General features: G+C 45.4%; 1 protein-coding gene across 1 annotated transcript in view; it reads left to right on the top strand.

Annotated features, from left to right (window-relative positions):
* Positions 1 to 14,360, top strand: part of DCP1B (decapping mRNA 1B) — a gene marked incomplete at both ends in the record, with an annotated part of 46,320 nt that extends 31,960 nt beyond the window's left edge. Inside the window, 5 exons of the mRNA XM_084255864.1 lie at positions 1,105 to 1,240; positions 6,547 to 6,675; positions 8,685 to 9,569; positions 12,067 to 12,312; positions 14,328 to 14,360. Coding sequence (XP_084111990.1) covers positions 1,105 to 1,240; positions 6,547 to 6,675; positions 8,685 to 9,569; positions 12,067 to 12,312; positions 14,328 to 14,360 — 1,429 coding nt within the window. The remainder of the gene's footprint in view (positions 1 to 1,104; positions 1,241 to 6,546; positions 6,676 to 8,684; positions 9,570 to 12,066; positions 12,313 to 14,327) is intronic.
* Positions 14,361 to 24,729: the final 10,369 nt, after the last annotated feature.

Genomic DNA, 24,729 nt, shown 5'->3' with positions numbered 1-24,729 from the left:
AAAAGTGACCCCCAAAAATGAAATATGGGGAACACATTTTTATAAGTAAGATTGATTTCTGAAAATCTACCTTGTGAAATTTTAGGTAACTAGCTCAAGTTGCAGGTGGTGATTAAGTGTGTTCAAACTGGTATTTACCATCATAACAACTAGTTCCTAGAACATTCATGTAATTGTAAACTGTGCAATGGATAATAATAGCAGGATTTCATATAGATAAAAAATACCCTGTAGCTCAGCCAAGAGACCATGTTAAAATTGTTAGCATTCTGCAGTAATTACTTAAGAACTGGGGCAAGAAATTGATTGTTCCCTAGTAATAAGCAACTGATTTGCATGGATTCTTTGCCCTTCTTTGGTTAGAATTAAATCTCTTAGTAAGTTCTTTAGTCTTTTTTCCATAAACTTCATGGCAATCATAAAAGAATTTCAACTGAAAGGAAAAAATACTGTTCTCAACATCACCTCGCCATCTTACAGAAACAATTTGATCTGTCTTCTGTATTGTTTTCAGGACAACAAAAGGCGCTCCTCTTTGTTGTTTGTTTTTAATGCCCCTGTCTTCTAGAATGGAATCTTCTATGTGTTTCTAGCCAGAGAACTACAGGATATGAGGTGCTGCAATCAATTTTTGTTTGACTTCTAGATAACTTGGAGTGAGGGGGACATTGTCAACTTCCGTGCAGTTTGCTCAGTGCTTGAGAACTCTAAATTAGGTTTCCTCAGCAATTAGAATTCTCTCAACTGCTCTACACAAAGAGTTTTCAGAAAAAAATGAGATCTCTTAGGCTTTTCAAGTCCACAGGGTCTCTGTCACAGCTACTGAACTCTGCCATTAATTGTGTGAAAGCAGCCACACATAATACTTAAGCAAATGAGCCTGGCTGTGGTTGTTGCTTTGCAAAAACAGGTGGTGAGTCAGATTTGGCCTGCAGGTCATAGTTGGCCCACCCCTACTCTAGGTTCATAATATGCAGTCAAGATATATTCTCAGATCCTCAAGTCTTATTTCTAATACAATTGTATCAGGATAAAAACAACTTGGTGAGAACTGGGTAGTTTAAAAAACCATTTGTGTTGAAATTTTCACCTCTATTTTTCTAGCCTAACTCAATATGAACAGTTGAAAGCCCATCAGGGAGCTGGAGCAGGAATCTCCCCAATGATCCTCAATTCAGGAGAGGGCAAGGAAGTAGATATCTTACGAATGCTCACCAAGGCCAAAGATGAATATACTAAGGTGAGTTTTTGGAATGCATACTTAAATCCCCCCAGCAGGTCTATGCTCATTGAGACTTAGTGCTATTTGTGCCACTTAATAAAATTATATGAAAAATAAAATCTTTATTTGCGTTTAGTAGACTAAAGAATGTTGTTTGCTTTTAAATAGATTAAAAGGTAGCTGAGAAATCAATAGCCTTCATATATACAAATAGTATCCAATCAGAAGGTTTACTGGAAGACCCCAATTATAGTAGCAACAAATTATTATGAAATTCTTTGGAATAAAATTAATAAGAAATGAGCAAAACCTCTATGAAGAAAACTTTTAAATATATTGAAAGATATATAGACATATATAAATATGGAGGAAATATTTTTCTTGATCTTGTGTAAGAAGATAGAACTAAAACTCTTACTTCCCTTAAATTAATCTACAAATGCACAACTATTCCTGAACAAATGCAAGCTGGTTTCTTTTCTTTTCTGGAGCCCATCAAGTCGAGTATAAGACTCATACAGAAAAACATACAAGGAAGATTATCTGGGAAAACCCTGGCCAAAAAAAGCACTATTCAGTGGGTGGAACAGGAGTGTAAGCTGTACTTACTTGATAGTAAGACATAATGTCCAGATTCTTAAAATAGTATGGTATTGATAATATTGATGTATAATCAGTCAGACCAATGGGACTGTGAGAAAGTCTAAAATGAGACCCCAGCATCTGTGAAATTTAGGATATAATGAGGATGAAAATTTCAAATTAGTTATTGCATGGATTTTTAAATAAATGATTTGGGGACAATTGGCAGCCATTTAGAAAAATATAAATTTGAATCTATCCCTCGCACCATATACCAGGATAAATTCCAAATGTACTAGAAATTTAAATGTAAGAATAAGACCTTTCAAGTACTGGAAGAAAACTTGCATAGATTTTTTTTTTTTTTTGTAATTCTGAAAAAGGAAATCTTCCTAACTATATCTCAAAACCCAAAAGCAACTAATTCAACTACATAAAAATTAAAAATAAATGTTTTACATGGTTAAAAAATGCAAAGTGAAAAGAATATAAGAAAACTGAGAAAAAATACTTATACCTAAATAACAGGAAATGTTAGCGTGTGACCGACAAGTACCCAGGGACCCCAAAATGTTAAGGGGTACACAAAGTGAAAGGGATTTGGCCACTCATGAGCACCAAGGCAAAGGAGGCATACTCATAGTGTGATAGATTTTTAAGTAGAATTAGTGTACATAGAGAAGAAAAGAAAGGATATTCCTAATAAAACTGAAAATTACCCTTCCCCTGGGAGTGAATGCCCAGCCAACAGGCCTGGCCTGAATCGGGGCCACCATGATTCAAGACCCAAAAACTTGTCACAACTCTAAAGTACCTTTTGGCAGGAGACCACAAGAAAGGGTTTAGGCAGGGCTGAGAAAGCTAGGACAGATAACACTGTTATCTCTGTCGAGGACCAGGAGCAACCTCCCCACATCGTCTTCCAAGTATTTTTTTTTTTTCAAAGATTGATTTATTTATACAAGAACTGGGGTACAGGCCAGATGCACGGGAGGATGAAAGAATTCACCAGAGAAAGAGTGGGAAACAGAACAGGCAGACCAACGAAATACACTGCTGAGGGGAGCAGCGGGTGGGTGAGACAGGAGAGGTCTGCTTCGCCATGTGGGATTCTTGCCCGCCGGCCGGGATTGAACCCGCACTGCAGAGGCTGCAGACAGCTTCACAGTGCGGCGCTCAACCACCTGCGCCATCAGGGAGGCTCTCTTCCAAGTATTTCTTCCATGACTCCCCTCCACGTGTCTCCTTCAAGTCTCTGGCTGCAAAAACAAGAGAGAGGCAAGCGAGAATACCTTCCTACCTTCTGTGTTGTATAGGTCCACTAGTAGACTTCTAGTTGAGATGTAAATGAACAATAAAATTACCAAAGCTCAGTGAGGAAAAGAACCAGGGCCACAAATGATCTATCATATGCAGAGCTGGGTATTCAGAAATGGACTATTTTGTGTTTTAAGACTACTTTGTGCAAAAATAAACAAGTAGGACTACATCAAACTAAAAAGCTTCTGTACAGCAAAGGTAATCATCCACAAAATGAAAAAACAACCTACGGAATGGGACAGAATATTTCTAAATCATATATCTGTTAATTGGTTAATAGCCAAAAATTTTTCAAATCTTATTAAAATGTGGGCAGAGGATTGAATAGATATTTTTACAAAGAAGACATACAGATGGCTCACAGGTATGTGAAAAATTACTCAACCTCAATCCTCATAAGAGAAATGCAAATCAAAGAGGAAATGCAGATCAAAGAGAGGGAGAAGCCTATGATGCTGTTGGTAGGAATGTGAACTGCGGCCACCATTTTGGAAAGCAGTCTGGACTTACCTCGAAAAAACGAAAAATGGAAAGCATACAACCCAGCAATTCCACTCTTGGTATCTATCCAAAGAATATGAACCATCAATGCAAAAAAACTGAGTTCTAAAGAGTTTCCAGCAGCATTATGGACAATAGCTGGGACATGGAAGCAAAAATGTGGTATAGCCACACTATGGGATATTATTCATTCATAAGGAAGGATGAAATGCGGCCATTTATGTATAGTAAAGCAAGTCAGAACAATAAACAGATACTGGACATTTAATAGCAGACAATTTAATAAAATAAAATACTTACAAAAACTAGGAGATATTAATAAACTCTGTGAGGGTTCTGAGGTTAAGGGGGGGGAGGGAAGGGCAGAGGATATAAGGAATGATGGTGGTGGGGAAAAAATACCACGATGAGATATCATTTCACACCTATGAGAATGACTGTTATCAAAAAGTAAGAAATAGCAAGTGTCAGTGTGGATGTAGAAAAAAAAAAGAATCCTTGTGTGCTGTTGGTAGAAATGTAAATTGGTGCAGCCGCTATGGAAAACAGTATGGATGTTCCTTAAAAAATTATAAATGGAACCACCATATGATCCAGCAATTTCACTTCTGGGTACTTATCCAAAGAAAATTAAAATGCTAACTCCAAAAGTTATCTGTACCACCACATTCACGGCAGCATTACTTACATTAGCCAAGAGATGGACGCAACCTAAGTGCCAGTCAATGGCTAGGATAAGGATGAGTGAAGTCAGTCAGACAAAGAAAAACAAATAGCTTTGATCCTCTCACTCATATGTAGAATCTAAGAAAAACAAAAACCAAAAATCCAAGCTCGTAGAGATAGAGAACAAATCGGTGCTTGGCAGGGGCATGACAATAGGGGGTGCATGAGGACAAAATGGGTAAAGAGGGTCAAAAGAGTGTCAATTCAGGTCTCAAAGAAAGACTTTAGTGTTAAGGCAAGAATTAATAGTACTGTTCATTAGCTCTGACTTATTTATAGAATTGAAGACATTAAGTCTCTTTTGATGGCCAATGAAAGAATCCAAAAAGTATAAAAAAGAACATAAAAACTAGCCTTAATCTTATAACCCAAATGTATCCACTTTTAAACTTTCAATGTATTTTCTTTCAGACTTTTCTCTGGCATAGATACATCTGTTGATGTGGATAAAATGGGATTTTGTGACATAGTTTTTGAGGCTTCAAAGAAGTGCCTCTAGTTCTCTATGAAGAATCCATTATTACTCCCCAAACTGGTTTTTCCCCAAGTATTTTAAAGTTATCTGGGTTGGGAGAAGCATAGAAAATTAAACAACTGGAAAATGAGCTATAAACCATTGAGATAGAAGATGTTTAATGGTGAGCAATTTGATAGCAATTTTTACATAAAAAGCATGGCTTCATAGATAGATAATTGTAGTGAAATATAAAACAGCTTCTAGCAATTTTACTTAGAAAAGGTTATCTGGGGATTATGCATATCAGGAGGGCAGCCTTTTGGCCCATTATGTACATAGCAAAGGTGGGAAAAATTCATTTTTCTTTGCTTGAAATTCAAGGTCCCTGAACATGGACAATGAAGAAATAGAAAAAGGGTCATTCACTGAAAGTAAGCTTAAGCACCCACTTTCTTTTAAATAGCAGACAAATTCAAGCTTTTCATGTTAAAATGTTGTAAGTGACTATCAATCTTAGGCTATAATCTTCTTGCATTGGTTATCCATGTCTTGGAAAGCCAAGCCAGTTGGTTCATGCAGCCATGCCATTAACCACCACCATTTAGCGAAGAAGAATCAGAAATAACATTTTATGACTCATAAAGTGATTTCACACCCCATCTATTACTAGTGCCAAACATCCCAATTATAAGAATGAAGGAAGAAAGTCATTCGTCTTTTGTATGGTTAACTTTACAAATCTGTGAACATGGTAATAGAGCCACCTCTCAAGAACTTAAAACCCATTGGGAAACTTAGTTCCTGGGGAGACAAGATTGTGTTAATAGCTCAGTCCATGGAAAAAGAAGGCAGCGTGAAATACTTTCTGGCCTGTGGTCTTGACTACAGTTGAAACTAATAATGCTGTAGACAGTCTTAGTACAAAAGGTAGTATTTTCATATTCAGTTTTACTTAATGATTTAACAAGGTAGACACCAGTAAGCATCATTGCTGTTCTTCTTGTTATGAATCCTACTGTGTTAGCAATTGCATGGTTGGTTAGATTAATGTATGATAATGATTCAGTATTTGAAATGATGAGGCTTGCCTCGTGTCTTTTTCTCTGTGAAATTCTGATTTGTAGTGTGTGGCTCTGAACACTCAGATTTGAATTATTCTGTTTATGTAAAAAGTCATTTATTAAATAAAGATGATGTTAGTAATTTTTAAATCAGTGGTATGAGCCAGCTTTACATTTTGATTTGTAGACCAAAAAGGTTTAGTTGCTTTGATGATGCAACTGTCCAATTGTAAGTCAGTTGTTAATGAGAGATAGCTATTATATTCCAGACTTGTTATTTAAGGAATAGTTTCTGTTGCTGTTTGTCATTGAAAAGCATTAGTCTTTTATTTTAAAATTATTGCTCCTTAAGCATATCTATAGCCTTAGTACCCAAATATCTAAGAGTCCCGAGGTCCTGTAGGCTGATATTGTTGGTAATATCTTAGGGCACTGAGTTGTGCCTAAATTAAATTTAAGAAAAATTAAATTTGAATTTTCTTTACATTCAAATATAGCTCATATCAGAGGAAATTAAGGGATTTTTCCTTTGCACATGAAAATCTATCAAAAAAAAAAAAAAAAGCCAGCTACCAATTAGATAAAATAAAGAATAAACAGGTGTACATTCTTTTAAAAAGGCTAAGGTTTCTTTTACACCAAAAATGAGGTCCTTTTTTTTTTTTTTTTAATTTCAGTGTAAAGCTTGTTCTGAGCCAAAACAGATAACCAGTTCATCTGCCATCTATGACAACCCCAATCTCATCAAACCAATTCCAGTGAAGCCCAGTGAAAACCAGCAACAGCGTATACCTCGGCCTAGCCAGGTACAAAATGCTCTTCTTTCATTTGCACTGTCTCTATGGGATTCTTAAAGATCTTTTACCCAGAGTATAGGCTAGGGAGAGCCTGGTACTGTTCAAAAATGCTTTAAGATAAATCCAAAAAAGAGAGATTTCAAATAAAGGGGGTGATTAATTATTAATAATTCACTCTTCCTAAAAAGGTATTAAACTTTTTACTTTTGGCCTTTACCACACTCTGTGCTATTCTCTTGTGGACTTGACCTCCTTAGAGGATAATGTATTTTTAAAAAACAGCAAACTAATAAAATTGTCAGCGGTGAAAGGAATATTACCAGTCAGGCCTGTATTTTCTGAGGGGTTACTTGGTTTCCCAAGGCCATGCAGAGCCGAGCAACCAAGACAGCAAGACACAGTCTTCACATTTCGGGGTGCCTCCTTCATCCCAAGGACAACACTGGGCACTGTGTGTGTAGAATGGGATTCCTATTCTAAGGAGTGGTATGGAATTCAATTCCCTTTGGACCTAATGAATCATTGAATCATTGTATTTGCAATCTAAAATAAAAAATATGATAGCAGTTTTGTGTGAGTATATGTTTTTCAGCTGAGTACAGCATTAACAAAATTGCTTATCTGCTGATAGCATTATTTATTATAAATATAATGTGGCTGTTTTCATTTCTTATGGTTATTTCTCATTTAAGTGTTTTTTGTTTAAGGGATAGGTTCAAATCAATTTTGAAAATGCATATGAATCCAAAAGACATAAAGACTAGCTAATAAAAGTTTCGTATTGAATTTTTTTAAATAGAAGATTTTCCCTAAGTATCACTTAGCTTCTTTTATTGTTTGCTTTCCATGGGAATTTTTAAATTTTAATGATAAACCAAAATATGTTGACTATAGAATAAAGCTCATGTCTTCATAGCCTGGCAATACAGAAAGCAACAGAAAGAAATAGAGATGACATATGCTATTCTAGAGCTAGAAGGAAGTAGCTCTGTAACTGATTGGCCTAAGGTAGATTTTACGTATCCAGTAATTTTTTTTTTTTTTTTTTGAGGCATGTTTTATTTATTTATTTGTTTGTTTGTTTATACATGCACTGGGTACAGTCAGAAGCGCGGGAGGGTGAGAGAATTCACCAGAGCCAGAGCTGGGAGCAGAGCAGGCAGAAGGACCGAAGTACACTGCTGAGGGGAGCAGCGGGCGGCAGGAGGGGTCTGCGCGCCATGTGGGACCCTCCTCTGGTGGCCGGGGAGCAGCCGGGGATTGAACTGGCGCCGCGGAGGATGCGGGCAGCTTCGCAACCCAGTGCTCAACCGCTGCGCCACTGAGGAGGCCCCAGTAATTTTTTTTTTAAGCTACTGGTATACAGTTGAAAACATCAAGTTATTTTAAATGACCTATGCTGCTTTCCAGCCCCAAATTTCTGTAATTCTGTGAAAAACTACCAGGAATTCTGAAATCCTCATATTGCTGTTTATTTTCCGTCTTTCCTTGTATTCCGTAGGGTTAGATGGACTTCCAGTCGAGGAGATCATTTGCCTTTTAATGTATATAATTCTGTACTGGAGTGGTCCCCAATCTGTGACCCCCAGGCCCTCAAGGATGATAAGCCTGTTTTATCAGTCAGTAGACACTAAAAAATAGTTGTCTTGCAGGACTGAGGGGCAGTGGTAGGGGAGAGTGCTGTGAAAATTTTTGGCATAAAAACAAGAGTCTCATGAGGGAGGGAAGTAGATAAGGTATTGATACAGGGGCTTGGTGGAGGGTAAGTGGAACACGTGCACTGATGGAAGAGTGAAAATGTAACCCCCAAATTAAAATAATAATTTAAAAAAGATGAAAAAAAGAGAAGTCTCAAATCTGTCAAGTTTATTATAACTTAAGTTTTTTTCATCTTTTCAAATTGGTCCTTTGTAAATAGTCAAAATCATTGCCTAGCTAAGTCACGTCTCATAGCCTCCCCACCCCCGTGTTACTAAACTGTTTGTAGACCCATTTTCCGACATTTTTATTTTTTCCAGACCTTTGACCTTGAACCCCAACACTTGTCCTTGACAGCTCTCTTTGGGAAACAGGACAAAGCTACATGTCAGGAAGTTATGGAGCGTTCTCAGACTCTCCACCGTCACCACCACCATCACCATCACCACCATCACCACCAGCAGCAGCAGCAAGAGAAGCTTCCAGTTAGGCAGGGGGTTGTACGCTCCCTGTCCTATGAGGAACCCCGAAGGCCCTCACCCCCCATCGAGAAGCAGCTCTGCCCAGCCATTCAGAAACTCATGGTCAGGGGTGCTGACCTCCACCCACTGTCAGAGCTGCCTGAGACCCGGCCCTGCAAAAACGGGAACACCCATTCTGTTGGGGACATTTTTACAGGACCTGGCCAGACGGGGTCTCCCCACAGCATTGGGACATCTCATCAGGTGCAGAGCACATCCAGAACTCAGAACCTGTTCGAGAAGCTTCCTGGTGCCCCAAGTAAATACCACCCTAGTACACCAGCACCTGACAGCCCAACTGCCTCACACTTCAGCAGAACCCTCTCTGCTGCCACCCCTGCAGCTCCAGGACGGGGGCTGGCTCAGCCTCCGCTGGTGTATTTCAATGGCTCTTTTCCACCGCCAACACTTGATCATCAGCTTCATGGAAAAGAACAATCCACGCTCCCAAGACAGACAGTTCCCCTCTCTGGCCATCAGACCAGCGGTTCTGGAGTGATCTCTCCTCAAGAGTTACTGAAAAAACTTCAAATAGTGCAGCAAGAACAGCAGCTGCATGCGTCTAATCGACCAGCTTTGGCAGCTAAGTTTCCTGTGGTTACACAGACCTCTAGAACAGGGAAACCCTTGGAATCCTGGATCGACAAGACTTCCAGCACAGAAACGCAGGCGCCTCTTTTTCAGGTAAACTACTGGGTGGGGGGAAATGTATATGATTATGTGGTGAAATTTAGAATCAGTTTCTCTACTCTCGGGACATTCTGTTTAGAACAGGGTATCAGAGCCATGTTTGTGCATCTTAACTTCCTGCCTGGAAGAAGAATCTTTCTAGCAATCTGGGAGCATTCCTTCTTTTAGAGATGTTTTATTTGTAGAGCTCAGTCTTTCCAGTGTTACAAGGTTGAGGACGTAGACGTAGGACAAAACATAGATACGGGATGTTTCCCACGGGCTTTGTGGAAACATACAGTCTGCTTTGAACTCATTCTGTGATGCCAAACATCCGGCCTCTTCCTGTTATTTCAATCCACAGTAAATGATTGTTTTTTAATTCAGTATTTCTGAGCACCTACTACATGCTGGGCATTGTGCTCCATGTGGGTACATAGGGTGCATAATGATGACGGACACAGACCCCCCAACCTGTAGAGCCCACAGTAGGCATGTGTGCCGGAAGTCCACAGGAAGGCATAGCAGTCGCTCCTCCAGTCACACCTATTGTAGCTTGTCTTTTCATCACCAGCATCATTAATGAAGTTCAAGAGGGTATGCCGTCTACCCACTGCCATCCCCCCTCCACACACACATTTCCAGAGACGGGGAAAGACTGATTTCCAGAAAAGCCCTATCCTTGAAGGGAGCTGGTGCTCTGTGTTCCACACTAACAGGGCAGTGAGAAAAACCACGAGCTGTTTCATCGCTGTGGGTAACATCTGGAGAGCTGACTGCTTCCCCCCACCATTTGGATTGAGACAAACTCATTGAAAATGCAGTGATTTTATGGGCCTCCCCGGTGGCGCAGCGGTTGAGCGCTGGGTTGCGAAGCTGCCCGCGGCCTCTGCGGCACCGGTTCCATCCCCGGCTGCTCCCCGGCTGCTCCCCGGCCACCGGAGGAGGGTCCCACATGGCGCGCAGACCTCTCCTGCCGCCCGCTGCTCCCCTCAGCAGTGTCCTTCGGTCCTTCTGCCTGCTCTGCTCCCCGCTCTGGCTCTGGTGAATTCTCTCACCCTCCCGTGCTTCTGACTGTACCCAGTGCATGTATAAACAAAACAAACAAACAAATAAATAAATAAAACATGCCTCTATAAAAAAAAAAAAGAAAAGAAAATGCAGTGGTTTTAAAAATTAGAAAGTTCTCCTTATTTATTTGCATATATATCACCACTGGGCTTTATGTCATGTTTTGGCTGGTAGCTTAAATCAGAGAAATCTTTCACTTTTTTGAAAACAAAGACCACAGACATGCAGCTCTGCGAGTCGCTGAGTCACACTGTTCTCGTTGTGTATTAAAATCTCAATCCTGAGCTCCTCCTGCTATGGAGACAGTGTTTGTTGTCGCCCTCGTCCTCATTTCAGTGTAATAGAGTCCACTCTGTTTTCTGTCTGCCTTTTTTTCTCTTAACCGATTGAACACTAGGAGAATTGAGGGTAATCGATTGACGTAAAGTGTGTGTACAATTTTCTTTGCCTTTCAGGGCTCAGCCTGCAAGCGCTGGGAGGAAAGTGCACATTTGCAGCCCACACTGTGCCTCCTGACAGCGCTGGGGCCTCCTTGGGGAGCACCCGTTCTAGCATTCTCCTCGAAATAGCAAACAGGGGCAGTTCAGAGAAACAAACAACCTGCCTTCCTCAAGGCTAATTCCTGCCCAAAAAGATACCAAGGGAGTGATTATAAAATTACAGCAGCTTCTAGATTGCTGCTTTTACACCCCCTTCTCGTGTGTTCTTTTCTAGCATCAGGAGGCTGATAAATAACGTTCTTCTTTCTCAGAACCAAATGAGAGAGCGCAGTAGGAGTCAGTCAGATAGGGATCAGAATGTCACTGGAAAAGCTATGAGAAAACTTGGTTCCAGGTCTGTTAGCAAGTGAGTTAGGCAGACTTGCCCAGAAAGCAAGTCAGCAGCGGAACTGGGCACGTCCTACCCCTGGGGTCCTGCTCCCAAAACGAGAGCGCAGAGAAGCAAAGTGTGAGCTCCCCAAGCAGGCACATTCTGTCAGGAAAAAGGGGCCAGGAGGAGCAAACCCCATAATTTTGCCTCCCTCTGAGTGAGTGAGGCCAGGAGGGTTGCACAAAGTGATTCCTCCACATGGAGAAATCGGGGGTAGCACGTGGGTGCCCCCATGAAGTGCAACCAACAGCTCGCCGAGGGTGTTGGCCATGAGGCCAGAACAGTTGGACAACCAGACCTGAGGAAAAAGCCAGCAGGACCAATGCATGCTGCCAAGCAAGGCAGAAAACAGAAAATAAGGTACTCAGAGGCCTAGCTTTAGGGCCAGGGGACAATATTCACCAGAGCAGAAAGTGCTGAGCTGCTTAGTAGCAATGGAGTTGGGAACAATTCCTGTTTAAACTCGTTTATAGTCACTCCTGTAAGGGAAGGGCCTCTGTATCCGTATCGCTTCCATTTCAGTGAGTTGCTGCTTACTCGTGCCCTCTGCGTGTGTGTTTTCTACAAGCAGGTCATCTCACCCCAGCACATCCCTGCCCCGGGGGCTCCTTCTCTGCTCATGTCCCCCATGGTGTTCACACACCCTGCCTCTGCCCCACCAAAGGAGAGGAACAATGGGCTCTTGCACCTGGGAAGCCAAGAACCAGCTGCCTCCGCCAGCCTCCTCCTGCCTCTACAGAGCCCAGAGCCCACCGTGACCGCCGGCAGCTCGCTCACTAAGCTACAGCTTCAGGAGGCCCTGCTGTACCTCATTCAGGTCAGAGCCCGACTTCTCTCTTCCTGCCTTTACCAGCCACAGGCCTCTTGGTTGCCACTGGGGGGTAAAGACCACTTAGCTGATGCCTTCTTAGCACTCTTCAAGAATAAGAGGACTGTGCAGCCACTCTGCCTGCACCCAATGCCTCCTGTCCTCTGTGGCTAGGTGAGATGCAGAACACTAAGCGTGGCCTTGGGAGACTCTGCTCCTTACGGATTTTGTCATCTGGAGGACTGACTCCATTCTCCAGGAGAAGCATGTGTTGGAGAATTAAGCAGCCACGGGAGGCTTCCAGGCCCTGGGGCACCAGACAGAGCACTCACTGCTGACACAGAGAAGAGCCAGCCAAGCAAGTGGGTTTAGTGGAAAGGGCAAAGGTCGAGCCTGTTGCCTGAGGAGGGAATAGGTAGAGCGGCCGGTGGTGGCTGTGACGGGGCCTGTTTCACAAACAATATTGAGACCTGCTAATTAGGACAGGATGGATGATGGGACTTCTCTGCAGCCAGGCCTCTCACTTGACTTGTCTCTGTGAATAATATCAGCAGCTGATACTCACACAGAGCTTTGTGACAGGCAGTTTTAAGTGATTTCCATATATTCACTCATGTCATCCTTATGCAACAACCCTCTTGCTTTTTCTATTTTAGAGACAGGACCTGGTAGCTCAGTGACCCACCTGAGGTCACACAGCTAGTGAGCAGCAGAGCCAGGGTTCAACCCTAGTCTGGCCCCAGAGTGCTCCTCCCCCTGCCCTCGGCTATGGGCTGCAAACAGTGACTGGAATGTTGTTGCAAGGGGTCCACTCAGCAAAGCACTCCCCCAAAATAAATCATAGGCTTTTAACTAGATAGACTGCAGACACCACAGTTAACGCTTTTGAATAAAGGAAATTTCTGTCGTATTTTGCTTAAGCTTCAGGTGACTTTCAGAGAAGAGAATTCACCTCTGCAATTGCCTCATCCTTCTTAAAAAGTGGTGTGTATTAGGAAAAACATTTCTCTTTCATTTTAGAGAAAATGAAAGAAATGGGGGCTAGAAATCAGCATCTGAGTGTGAAAGCAGAATAGCAATCTGCTAAAGATCTACAGTAAATTGCAGAGCCTTATTAACTCATAAATAAATACCAGGCTAAAAATATTTCCCACCTTTGTAAGCCATTCATGATAACTTCTTGAAGACTTATGTAAGACACCAGGAAACTTTTCTGTGAGCGATAAAGAAAAAAATCTTAAATTTGCATTTAAATCCATGTTTTGGGACCTCCCTTGTGGCACAAGGGGTTAAGACACAGCACTGTGAAGCTACCCACAGCCTCTGCAGCACAAGTTTGATCCCCGGCCAGGGAGCTACCCACATGGCGCAGCAGACCTCTCCTGACTCGCCCGCTGCTCCCCTCAGCAGTGTATTTCAGTCAGTCTGCCTGTTCTGCTCCCCGCTCTGTCTCTGGTGAATCCTCTCACCCCCGACACCTCTGGCTGTACCCCAGTTCTGGTATGCATAAATTAATAAATCTTAAAAAAATAATAATAAAATAAAAGTTCCATGTTTCTTCTGGCTCATGCCACTTAAATCACTTTGTTCTGAGGTTCTGTGCAGGAGCCAGGACACCTGAAGTCTAAGGGTCCCTGGGCGTTGCTAGTTAGAAACCATATTTCTGCCCCCTCCACCTGTGCACACGTTGTCCTTTATTCCAAATTGTGGGAATTACCTTTCTGATGAAGTGTCAGAAGCCATCCAGGCAGTCTGGTTCTAGTTTTGGCCTGTTGGTAGGACACACTCACACAGAGGGACTTTGTGTCTACTTTGTAAGAAAAGCAGGGAAACGCTGCTGTCTTTCATGGTCGGGGAATAAATGCTAACTCTGTGTGTGGAGTGCCAAAAGGGAATGAAGGGGAAATGAGAAATGTGGATGAATTGCTAAAGCTTTAAGAGATTTGAATGGGAGGCAGAAGGCACTAGAATTTTAAATGAAGAAAACCGCTGAGTAGACCCCATGCTTTTCCCTCAGGCCTTAGCCAGGCAGAAGAGCCCAGAGATTACCAGTCTAACTGCTGCCCCACTTGCCAAGGCCCCAGACTTTCCCTAACTCTTAGGAGTACACTGGCCTTGATGAGCGAAGCACATTACATGTAAAATCGGAAGAACATAAAAAACATGGTGTGCGTGCTGTGGGCAGTCCCAGGAACCTCTGAGCCATAACTTGGGGAATCGCTGGCGTTTTTCTCCCAATCCTGCCTTCTACTGGGGACCTGAGTCTTTCATGCAGAAGACCCTGTCTTATCCTGAGTGAACCTTGTTCCAGACTGCCGCATGGCTGGGGTGCCCATCTGCGCTACTGGTAACAGACATGTCACATACTGACCGTTGAAAGCCAGCGGCAGACTCTGTGTGACCCGAACTTCACCCCACTTCTCACCACACATGCAGCTGTGAGAGCAGAAAGGTAGAGGGCAGGGTCTCAGGGTCAGAATGCCAGTTCAGCTCCGAGACAGGGAGGCCTTTCATTTCTGCCAATTGAATCACATTTCTTGGGTCTTTTGATTTTGTTTTCCAGAACGATGACAACTTCTTAAATATAATCTATGAAGCTTATCTCTTCAGCATGACACAAGCAGCCATGAAAAAGACTAGATGAAAACATTTTAAGGCCTTCCAGCTTCAAGGCCCTCCAGCTCAAGTTTCTTTCATGTCACACGGTGTTACCGTCAATGCTTCTGAAGCCTTTTAATAAAGTATGTGTCATATCAAGTAAAGTGTTTCAGACTTTTTTTTTAATCACATCCTTCACTACACCTGGTGCTAAGAATTGAATGAATAGAAGAAGTCCTTTGTTCATATCACAGAGTAAATGCCAAACTTAAATTATCTTTTTTTTCCTTGCGTGTTTGGGACCATTTCTAGAACTAGCCTCTCCCTGGAAAGGCTGTTCTGGCGACCTGTCATTAACCGACCCTCATCTCTGGGTGCACGGTTCATGCCGACCACCAGGTGGCAGTGTCACCCCACACACACTAACCCACACAGCCCTTTCCAGAGCCTCTGGAAATAATGAGGTTTTTCTTTTACCAAAGTAAACCTTTCATTTGTAAAAATCCAGTTGGCTTGTTTTCCCCAGTCTTTGAAGGGAAATGATTTCTAAAGGTATTTATAGCTAGTTTCTAGAGGATAGTTGTTCTAGGAGTCCACCAATGACCCAGATTTCCAGTAACACTTCATTTACCCCAGCTCATGATATTTCTTTTGGACTCACCCAGCAGAATATGCCTGCCTCGGCTTCCAAATGAACATTTGATCATTTTTAGCAAAACATGCTGAGAGGAAAGTCACAGCAGATTTTAAAGACTTTTCATAGCCTCTAAGGACAGGTAGTGGATTGTTCGGGGATATAATGATAATAAGGATTCTTCAAGCTACGTGGCAGATTGATTTTTATGTTCACAGAGATGAGGAGCTTAATCTTGGAAGGAGTCAGAAGAGCTCTTGCCAAGTTGTTAGGGCCCAAAAGAGTCTGCATGGGAATTAGTCCCTGCTGAGCATTAGTAATAAATAAAGCTTTGCATTTCTATAGCCCTTTTTATTCTTGGATCATAAAAAGATCTCTAGATTACTGCGCAGACGACAGGTTTGGTTTTTTTTATTATTTTATAGGTCATGAAAGGAAGCCTGGACTTGGATGTTAAGTTCAGACCTTATTCAGCACACCATCAGGCCAAGTGTTTATCAGTATTCCAGCTCCCCTACTTTCCTGAAGAAGTGTGCTTTTTATTTTAAGGAGAAAAGGTGGGTGGAAAGGGAATTGATTTTTACTGAACCCTTGTTATGTGCCATACTTAGGCTGAGGAGTCTAGTGTTACCCTCCTATATTTAGGAAGGGACAACTTCTTCTGTTTCTTTGGTATCTCCTACATCTGAAACAGCAATAAACCCATGTGATGTTCTAACAAAACTCTGGAAATGAAAAACTGTGGATATAATATCTAGATACTCTTATAAGAAAATGAGACAAGGAGAGAGACACACATGGATCTATTATCCCCAAATCCATGATTGTGCACACTTCAGCAACACACATACTAAAATGGGAACAAAATCAATGATACACTTAACTGCTGGCCAACCTTTTTTTTAAAATAAAATCTCTTTGATCGTAATTATATGTTTGGAGTTGCTTCTCCAGCGAGGGAGAAATGAATGCCATCTTAAATGTTTCTAGTATATTTGTGGTAGCAAATGGCTAATTTCAGGAAATATTTCTCTCTTTACTTCAGCATTGAGTAAGTAAAAAAGAAAGAATGATCCACTGTAGCACCAAATGTGAACAGAGGTCTGTGTGGGGGTGTCAGAAAAGCACAGACCCCAACCCAGCGTGGCCAGCCCGACACTGCAGGCTTCACTCGGGTCTTTTTAGGTCAACACCACAGTGATCTGTTTTGAAAAACCATAAAATTTCCATCCTTTACTGCAAAGAATTACTTTAAAAGCCACAGGTCCAAGTAATTCATTTAGACCGAAGATTTAAGTTTCCCTTTAAAAGGACAGGGAGTGATGGAGCCCTTGTTTCTTCTAAATGGCAACACAGATGAGATGGTCTCTGTAGAAAGAGCTTTCCCTAGAGAATCCAAGAAATAAAGTGTTATCTAAGGCACCCCAATTTATATTTTACATAGAAACTAACTTCTTTTTCCCACTCACCCCAAATGCCGAAGCCATGGCAGATACAACTCTTGAAGTCACTAGCTCCCAGAAGCAAACTGAATTTCAAATGGGACTCTGAGGTGTGTTCCTAAGGCTGTATTATCCAGAGAGAAGGATTTCATTTTCTGGAAGTTAGGAGAGTCAGTTCTGCTTCGTCTTCGGGACAGAGCACATAGCCTTTGTCAGACTTGCTTTCAGCTCCTGGGCAAGTGAACTCTGAGACACTGGTTCCTGATGAGGATTAATTAGGAACCACATACACAAAATGCCTCCCCCACACACACCTCACCCACATGCCATGCATCCTGCAAGTCCAAGTTCCTTCCTGCCCCCTCTGTGTTGAGCCCCCGTCCAGCAGCAGTGGGGTGAGGCCTGCAGCTGCTGGAGCATCTGTCATTCATCTAGAGCTAAGAGTGAAGGCTGATACACTTCACTGTCCCGACTTCTCCTCTTCATTCCTTCATCAATAAAATGAAAGCAAGAACGCTTACTTCTTCCTTCCAAAGCGTGAGCCCCAGGAGACAGAGGTGTCAGCACAACACAACAGTATTGTTCTGGCCCCGGCATTTTGGGAAGAGCACTGTTGTGATTGTGAAGACAGAGGAGATGGTGCCATTTCATGAATTTATAGGCCCTGAACTTCCTTCTGAAAAGACACACTGTTCCGTGCCACCCTCCTCCCACCCCCCACCCCCTGCCAAGGCTCCCCCCACCCCCCCGCAGAAGGCCAGGCAGGGTGGTGACTGCAGAGGGAGAGAAACCTTGTAAGCACCTTCAAGAGCTTCCTGGTGAGCACACCCAGCCTGGCCAACAGCTCAACTGGCCGCACAGTCCCCAGGCTGAAGGCTTTCCCATGAAGACCCAGGGCCTGCGTTTGGTAAATCCATCTTTCCTCCAACTCCCTTAGTCCCTCTGCCTCTCTCATGTCCCAGGACCTACTGGCGGGGCTCTGCTTCCTTCCTCCCAGATGACAAGGGTACAGATCAGCGGAGAAACTGTTCCTCTTAAAGAAATTGGAAATGGCATTCCAACTCTGGGGTGCCGTGAACCTCTTCATCCCTTAAGTGCTAAAGAGGAACCCTACAGTGGATGCACGTGAAGGCTTGTGTCCCCAAATGTGTGATACCAAGGATGGGGGGGTCACTTCAAAGACCTGGCCCCTCAGTACTAGGCTTCACCTGCTTCTCCCATAGTCAGTGGCCATGGAGAGGGGCTGCCCAGCAAACTGTGCAGTCAATTCTTCGCTCCCCAAGAGTGGGGTGGGGTGGGGCATAGGGTGCCGGGTTGGGGGTGATGTCTCCAGACACTCAGGATGGCTGCTTGCTCCTCCTAGCAGCAGGAAGGCTTTCCCACCGTGCCCGTTCTGTGCAGACATGTGCCTCCTTCTTTATTTTCAAAGGCGTCATCTGCTTCCCAGGCTGTGGAACGTCGAGCCATTTTAAGGTTCAATTTATCATTCGCTGCCAGCAGGTTGTAGCAACACTTCATCATGTAAAGTCGCCCGGCTGTGCAGACTAGTGGGTCTCCCCAACATTTTGCTGAAGACTTGGCTCTCAGGTTTCAAAGGCTTGGCGTCCCCTGCCTCTTACAACGAAGGGAGCGCGAGAGGCAGTTACAAATACTTGATATATTTAACTCAACCTTGAGTTTCTAGATAGATTTTTCACCAAATTGAATTATGAGTAATGCCTTCCAACAGCTTCAAGTTGAGAAAAGTACACAAATAAAAACTGCGTGTGCAGATTGTGGTCTCAAAATGTCAGGGGGAGGCTGAGAGCTGAGTGCTAGGGTAACATTCCCAGGGGCCGGCACCCACACCCGGGCCTGGGGCTCAGCGTCAGCCAGCACAGCCCGAGGCGGGCAGCCCCAGGTTTCTTGGACAAGCTAACTCAAGGGCTCAGCAGGAAGGAAGCAAAGAATGTTCCAAAGAGGCAAAAGGGTGGGAGATCCTGCAGATGTCAGCCACCATCTAAGACTTTCCCTCAACGCTGAGGCCACGATGAAGGCGGCAGGCGCGTAGGTGCAAGTCAAGTGCAAAGGTGGGAAGTCAGGGCAACGAGGTTGGAAGGAGCTGAAGCAGACACTGCAAGAGAGGCGGTGGGGGTTCCCAGCTTAGGGATGCCAAGCAGCAAGCAAGGAGGGTGCCCTGGAAGACAAGAGTGTCTTGTGGTCCTGGGGTGGGGGCAGGACAGCTGCCACTCCCAGGAAGGCAGAACCCACCAGAAGGAAGCTCAGCTCCTCTGAGAGCTTCCTTCTACTTGCCACCACCTGGCTGAGGGTCAGGCTGGCCTTATCTCAGCACAGGTAGAGACTGCATCATCAAAACACCAAGGTGCAACCCCACCTGGAGCTCCTTAGCATCCCTGGAGCTCCTTAGGCCACCTGGAGCTCCTTAGCTCGCAACCCAGTACTAAGAACATGGACTTAGTGCCAAAAAGATCTGGATTCTACCACCTCCTGTCTTTCCTCAGCCCAGCGAGTGGGGGTGGGTGTTTATTGTGGAAACATAGAACGATCCCCCTGGGTCAGAGCTACCATGCTCGGTGGTGCATTTTCCGTAGAGCGAGACCCATGGAATGTGCCCTGGGAGGAACTTGTTCTTCACTCCCATCAGCCTCAAAGGTTAGGGGTGAGCAGCTTCCCTTGTTGCCATTTATGGTGCGGGCATAAATCTGCCCAGAATTCTTTCTGATGCTTTTATGTTTTCTGCCCGTGGCAAACCTGCAGGGCGATGAGATCTTTCGGTATTATTCGCTACTGTGTCCGCAGGAGTTCGCCCAGTGTGCCCAAAGGCTCAGAAACTGGCTAGACAGAAAATCCATAAATAACAGGCCCTGAATGAACGAGGCCTCTGTTCTGCGGTGAAGTGCCCGACCGGGCGTGAATGGCCACACCCTCGACAGCCTGGCTCTTCCCTGGGCCAGCCTCGCTGTGTCAGCTGGGAGACAGCTACTCCCAGCCTTGAGTTCTGGAAGGTCTTTCATCCTCCTTGGTGCTTTTCCCCCTTAGTCTGCTTTCACCAGGAGCCATCAGAGGAGCGTGCCTCGCTCAGTGTCTTGTACCCAGAAAAACACTTATCGTTCCCAGTCATTGGAAAGAAGCTGCTCTGCCCCAAATACTTTACCCCCTGCCAAGTTTGGTGCCACTTCATTCATTCACTCACCCAGTCACCCATTCATTCATTCAGTAAGCATGTACTGAGCTCTCCCTGTGTAGAGACACAAAGCTGGGCCTTGCCTCAAGGTCTCACAGTCCAGGTTGGAGGGAGACTGCGTGTAACAGGATTAGGGCAGTAATTGATATGCGTGGGTGCATCTAAAGTAAACAGGGCATCTAGAGAAGGCCTCCAGGTCAGGATACCTAAGCTGGTTCTGAAAGGGTAGCTGGGAGTTGAGGAAGTGAGGGCAGGCAGGTGTTCAGGGAAAACAAACAAACAAAAAAAACATGGCACAAGATATGAAAGTGAGAAGCAGCAGGGGCGTGCATGCGTGCGTGCATGTGTGCGCGCGCGTGTGTGTGTGTGTGTGTGTGTGTGTGTGTGTGTGTGTGTGACCAGGTGGGGAGGGAGGAAGTAGAATACAAGCCATTCAGTGTTGCCGGACCGTGAATGAAGAGCCAGCGAGCGGCAGGGAGCGGCTGGGGAACGCACAGCCTGGTCTGTAGAGTGAGGCGCCCCTGAACCATGAGCAGGAAGGGCTGCGGCCAGACCTGCATTTCCCGCACGCTCAGGCTGCTGAGCAGACAAGGGGCACGGGAGAGAGAAGGTGGGCACTGGGCACGGGTGGGAGGATGTGGCAGCAGTCCACAGGGAAGAATGGGGCCGATGCAAGGCAATGGCAGTTGAGATTTATGGATTTTTTTTTTTTTTTTTTTTGCTTTTCCTTTTATTTCCATTTATCTTATGCTGAACTTAATCTGGTGTAAAGTCAGGAATGGCCACTGAGCAGGTTTTCTAGGATCCCATGCAGACTGGGTAAAGGAGGAGTCAGAGTCCTCAGTGTTTTTTGCAGGTTTTTATTGGGATTTACCAGGTACACAGCAGGCAGGGGCGCTGGGGGGCCGGGAGGCTGGCAGGCCTCCCAGCCCCCAGCAAATCCGCACTCTCTCTGGGCTCTCTGGCCTTCTCTGCTTCTGCTTCTTTGCTTCTCTTTGGCTTCGGCTGGCGTCCCCGTGGTCGACCTTAAAAGCCCAGCCTTAGCCCAGGTGAATCCCATCTACCTATGCCCACACCCCACTCCAGGTGCCTCCGCTGTCAGGCATGCATTCAGGACCGCAAGGATCCATCATCTGTCCTGATGGCGGGAGGGCAGAAAAGCCTGACATTTTTCCTTACCCTACATCTGGGGCCAGAGTTTTTTGTTTCTTCTGAGATATCTTTCTTCTGTGCGTTGTCCTCTGCTGGTTCAGGGGGAATCTGCTCTTTTGCAGCTCAGATCATCTCAGTGTGGAAGGAGAGCTCATGCAGGGGTGCATCAGACCACGTACCTTGGGGGGTGTGCACAATGCCGGGCACCCTGGGGGCTTTGCTCGCCTCCATGTGCTCAGTGACCTGAATGGACACTGGTAGATGCGTTAAATGCGTTGCTCTCTGCATTTAAGCATGGCAGTTGAGATTTAAGAGAGGAAAAAGAAAAAAGAGGGACAGATTTAGAAAGTATTTAGGAAGCCAAATCAGTAAGATTAGTTATTGATCATCTACATGATAGCAGACAAGGGAAGGGTTGTCTGCTTTCTCACTGGGTTGACAGGTGGATGATGATGAGACTGAGGAACTGCTGGTTAGGGTTTGATAATAGCAGTGGTCCTGGTGTCCTAGAAGCTCCAGCTTACTTAGTGCGTCCTATATCCCAGGCACTGATCTCAGCTCTTAGCACAATATTTCATTTGTTCCTCACTGAAATGCCAGGTGTTCCCTATTTTATGGCCAAGGAAGCTGAAATTCAAAGAAGTTAATTTCTCCTCAATTGTACCATTTCGTTCAGTCTGTTCTGAGACAGCCCTGTCCCTTGGCACTGGCCCTGGCTGAGCTCTGGGGTGGGAATCAGGAAGTAGCAAGGGTGCACTTGGAGGTTGGCCTAGACTCGGGGAAAAGAGAACCCCAGCATGGAGTTCCCCAAACCCAGCCTTTTCCCCTGGAGCTGATTATAGCAAGAAAGGGCCAATCCCAGAAACAAGGGGATGAGGGCCTGTGGTCTCAGACTGATAGCATCCCGGGGTCTGACAGCAACTTCTGAGTGTTTAACCCTGCTGTGCCCTGGGTGTCAGCGAGGGGCCCCAGAGACCCCTTACTCAGTCTGTGAATCTGCAAAATCTCTCCTGAGAGCTTCCCCACCTCTTGGGAAGAAAGGGCTGTGTCTCAGCTGTGTCTCCCAGGAGGGCCACTCAGTGATGGGCCCCGGGAGCCTCTCCACCCACTCCAGCTCACTGCCTCAGGTGCTCTGAGGGAAGCTGCAGCTGCTTAGCATTGCACTGACAGATAGTCACTCGGTTTAGAGGGTTGAAATGGCCAGCGGAAGGGCTGGGAGCCAAGGACTGCTCCCCTTTTTGCCTGGATGCCTCCTGCAGAGGAAAGAGCAACCCAGGAGTCCTGGGCTTCAGCTCATGCTCTGCCACTAGCCTGCTGCCTGGCTCTCCTCCCTCTGCAGACATCTGTTTATATCTCTGTAGGAGACACAGACACTGGCCAAGCTAGCTAACAAGTAATACCTCCCATTTGGGGAGTCCACTGCAGGTCCAGACTCGGCACTCTGAGATCGGGTGTGGCTGTGGCCATTTCATGCCTGTGAACCTTAGACAACCACTTGTCCAGTGCTGTTTTCAGGGAACCTTCTCGAAGTCCGATACTGGGTCTCCTCTGTTTATTTCATCACATCCCACGCCAAAGCGAGCAAAGTACAGAAAGACCTCCGCGGCGTGACCTCAGCTGCTATAAAGGTCAAAGATTCTGGAGACTCAAGTCTTTCTTCTTTAGTGCCACCCAGTTCTCATCAGCAGGGCAAATGCACCACCTATCACTCGGGCCAAGGTGCTTTGAGTGTGAAAGATCACAACACACAACCGGCATCAACTTGGAACACCCTGGGCAAATGAGGGGTAAGTGGTCGTTGTGTATAAACATCAGCCCCAGAGACCCCCTGGTCCAACTGTGCAATTAGCACCCACCTTCAAGTACACCTTAGGGAAACCAGCCTGCAATAAGCAGCTACCCCTAATATCAGGGTCTGGCTGGAGTTCCGGGCTGGCTCTGTCACTCGTTTGCTGTGTGCAAGTGAAACCAGAACATGTAAATGCCCTGAGCCACAGCTTCCTCTGTCAAATGAAGGGTTTGAATTAAATGTGGGTACTTCCAGCCTCGACATCCAGCTCCCTTTCTCCTTTGGAGTACTTCCTTTTGGTTAGGATGGATGTTCAGGGAGGTCAGTGCCAAGGGTGGCCAGTGCCAAGGGTGGCCACTGGTCCTGAGGACAAAACAGCCACAGTCACCTAGAGACAGGGCCCCTCCCTGCCCGGGGCAGAGGTGCTTTCCAGGACAGTGGGCTGCGTTGGCAGTGCCGTTTGGCCCTATCATTGGCTCCATGGGGGGCTCTGCAGGTTCCATCCCATTTCTGAGCCTCTCTGCATGGACCAGAGCTAGACCTCCTTTAACCAGGCCAGCGGCATGGCCCTGCCTGCCTCTCTCAAATGTCTGCAGCTTGACACCACTTGGCCCCACGGCCACAGGCACTGAGCTTGAGAGGGGATCTTGTGAGATCACGTCCCGCCCCTTTCAATTTCCCAGAGAACTCACAGGCCCACCGAGGAGTTGACCTGCCCTAGACGTGCAACGAGTTAATGGTGGAACTGGGACCAAAACCCAGGTTTCTACTGCAGCCGCCTCCTTTGACTCGGCGCCCTCTCCCCCAAAGCAGCACAGCGCTCTCCTCCCCCTGAGGGGCTCCAGCATTAGTCAACCTTTAGAAGTCTGTGTTTATTTATAAAGCTGCTGCTGCTGCTTCCAGCATCTGAAAGCATTTTACAGGCATTAATTAAAGAAGGTTCATAGCAAGCTCAGGAGGGAAGGAAGGAAGAGTTTGGGGGGGTTCTTTAAAGGACCCGTTTCCCCTGCTGGGTGCCTCTCCTTGCCTCGCTCTTTACCTTCTCAGTTTTCTCTGCACACGTGCACACAGGCACACATATTACACACACATACTCTCGTGCATGCACATATACACACCCGTGCACATGCACACACACACACACAAATACACACCACACTCATAACACACACATTTGCACACGTACACACCTATACACGCATGCACACACAAATATATACATGCACGCATATTCACACATGTATTTATACCTATGTACACCATTCACACCCATATGCACACAGCCACATACACAATACAGGCGAACACTCACAAGCACAGACACATACACACCCCACAGCCCGTTTCCAGCGATCTCCGCATCATCCCCACACACCTCCCTCCCTCCCTCCCTCCCTCCCTCCCATGCATCCCTGAGCCGCGGTCCCTGGAGTTGGCCTGACCCGGGTGCCCAGTGGATGCTCCACAGTCACAGAGTGCTTCCCCTTACACAACCCTCGCCCACACTCCTCGATGCCCCAGAATTCCCGCTTGAATGTTCTGCATGCTCTTAGCCCCTCCCAGGCTGTGGAGAAACATGCCTCTATTTTTTCTCCCATTAGTGGGAGGCCAGGGCCAGGAAGGAAGG

The sequence above is a fragment of the Talpa europaea genome, assembly GCF_964194135.1.
Source record: "Talpa europaea genome assembly, chromosome: 15".
Taxonomy (NCBI): Eukaryota; Metazoa; Chordata; class Mammalia; order Eulipotyphla; family Talpidae; genus Talpa; species Talpa europaea.
The sequence above is the reverse complement of the archived record's forward strand: the minus strand, read 5'-3'. Positions and strand labels throughout refer to the sequence as shown.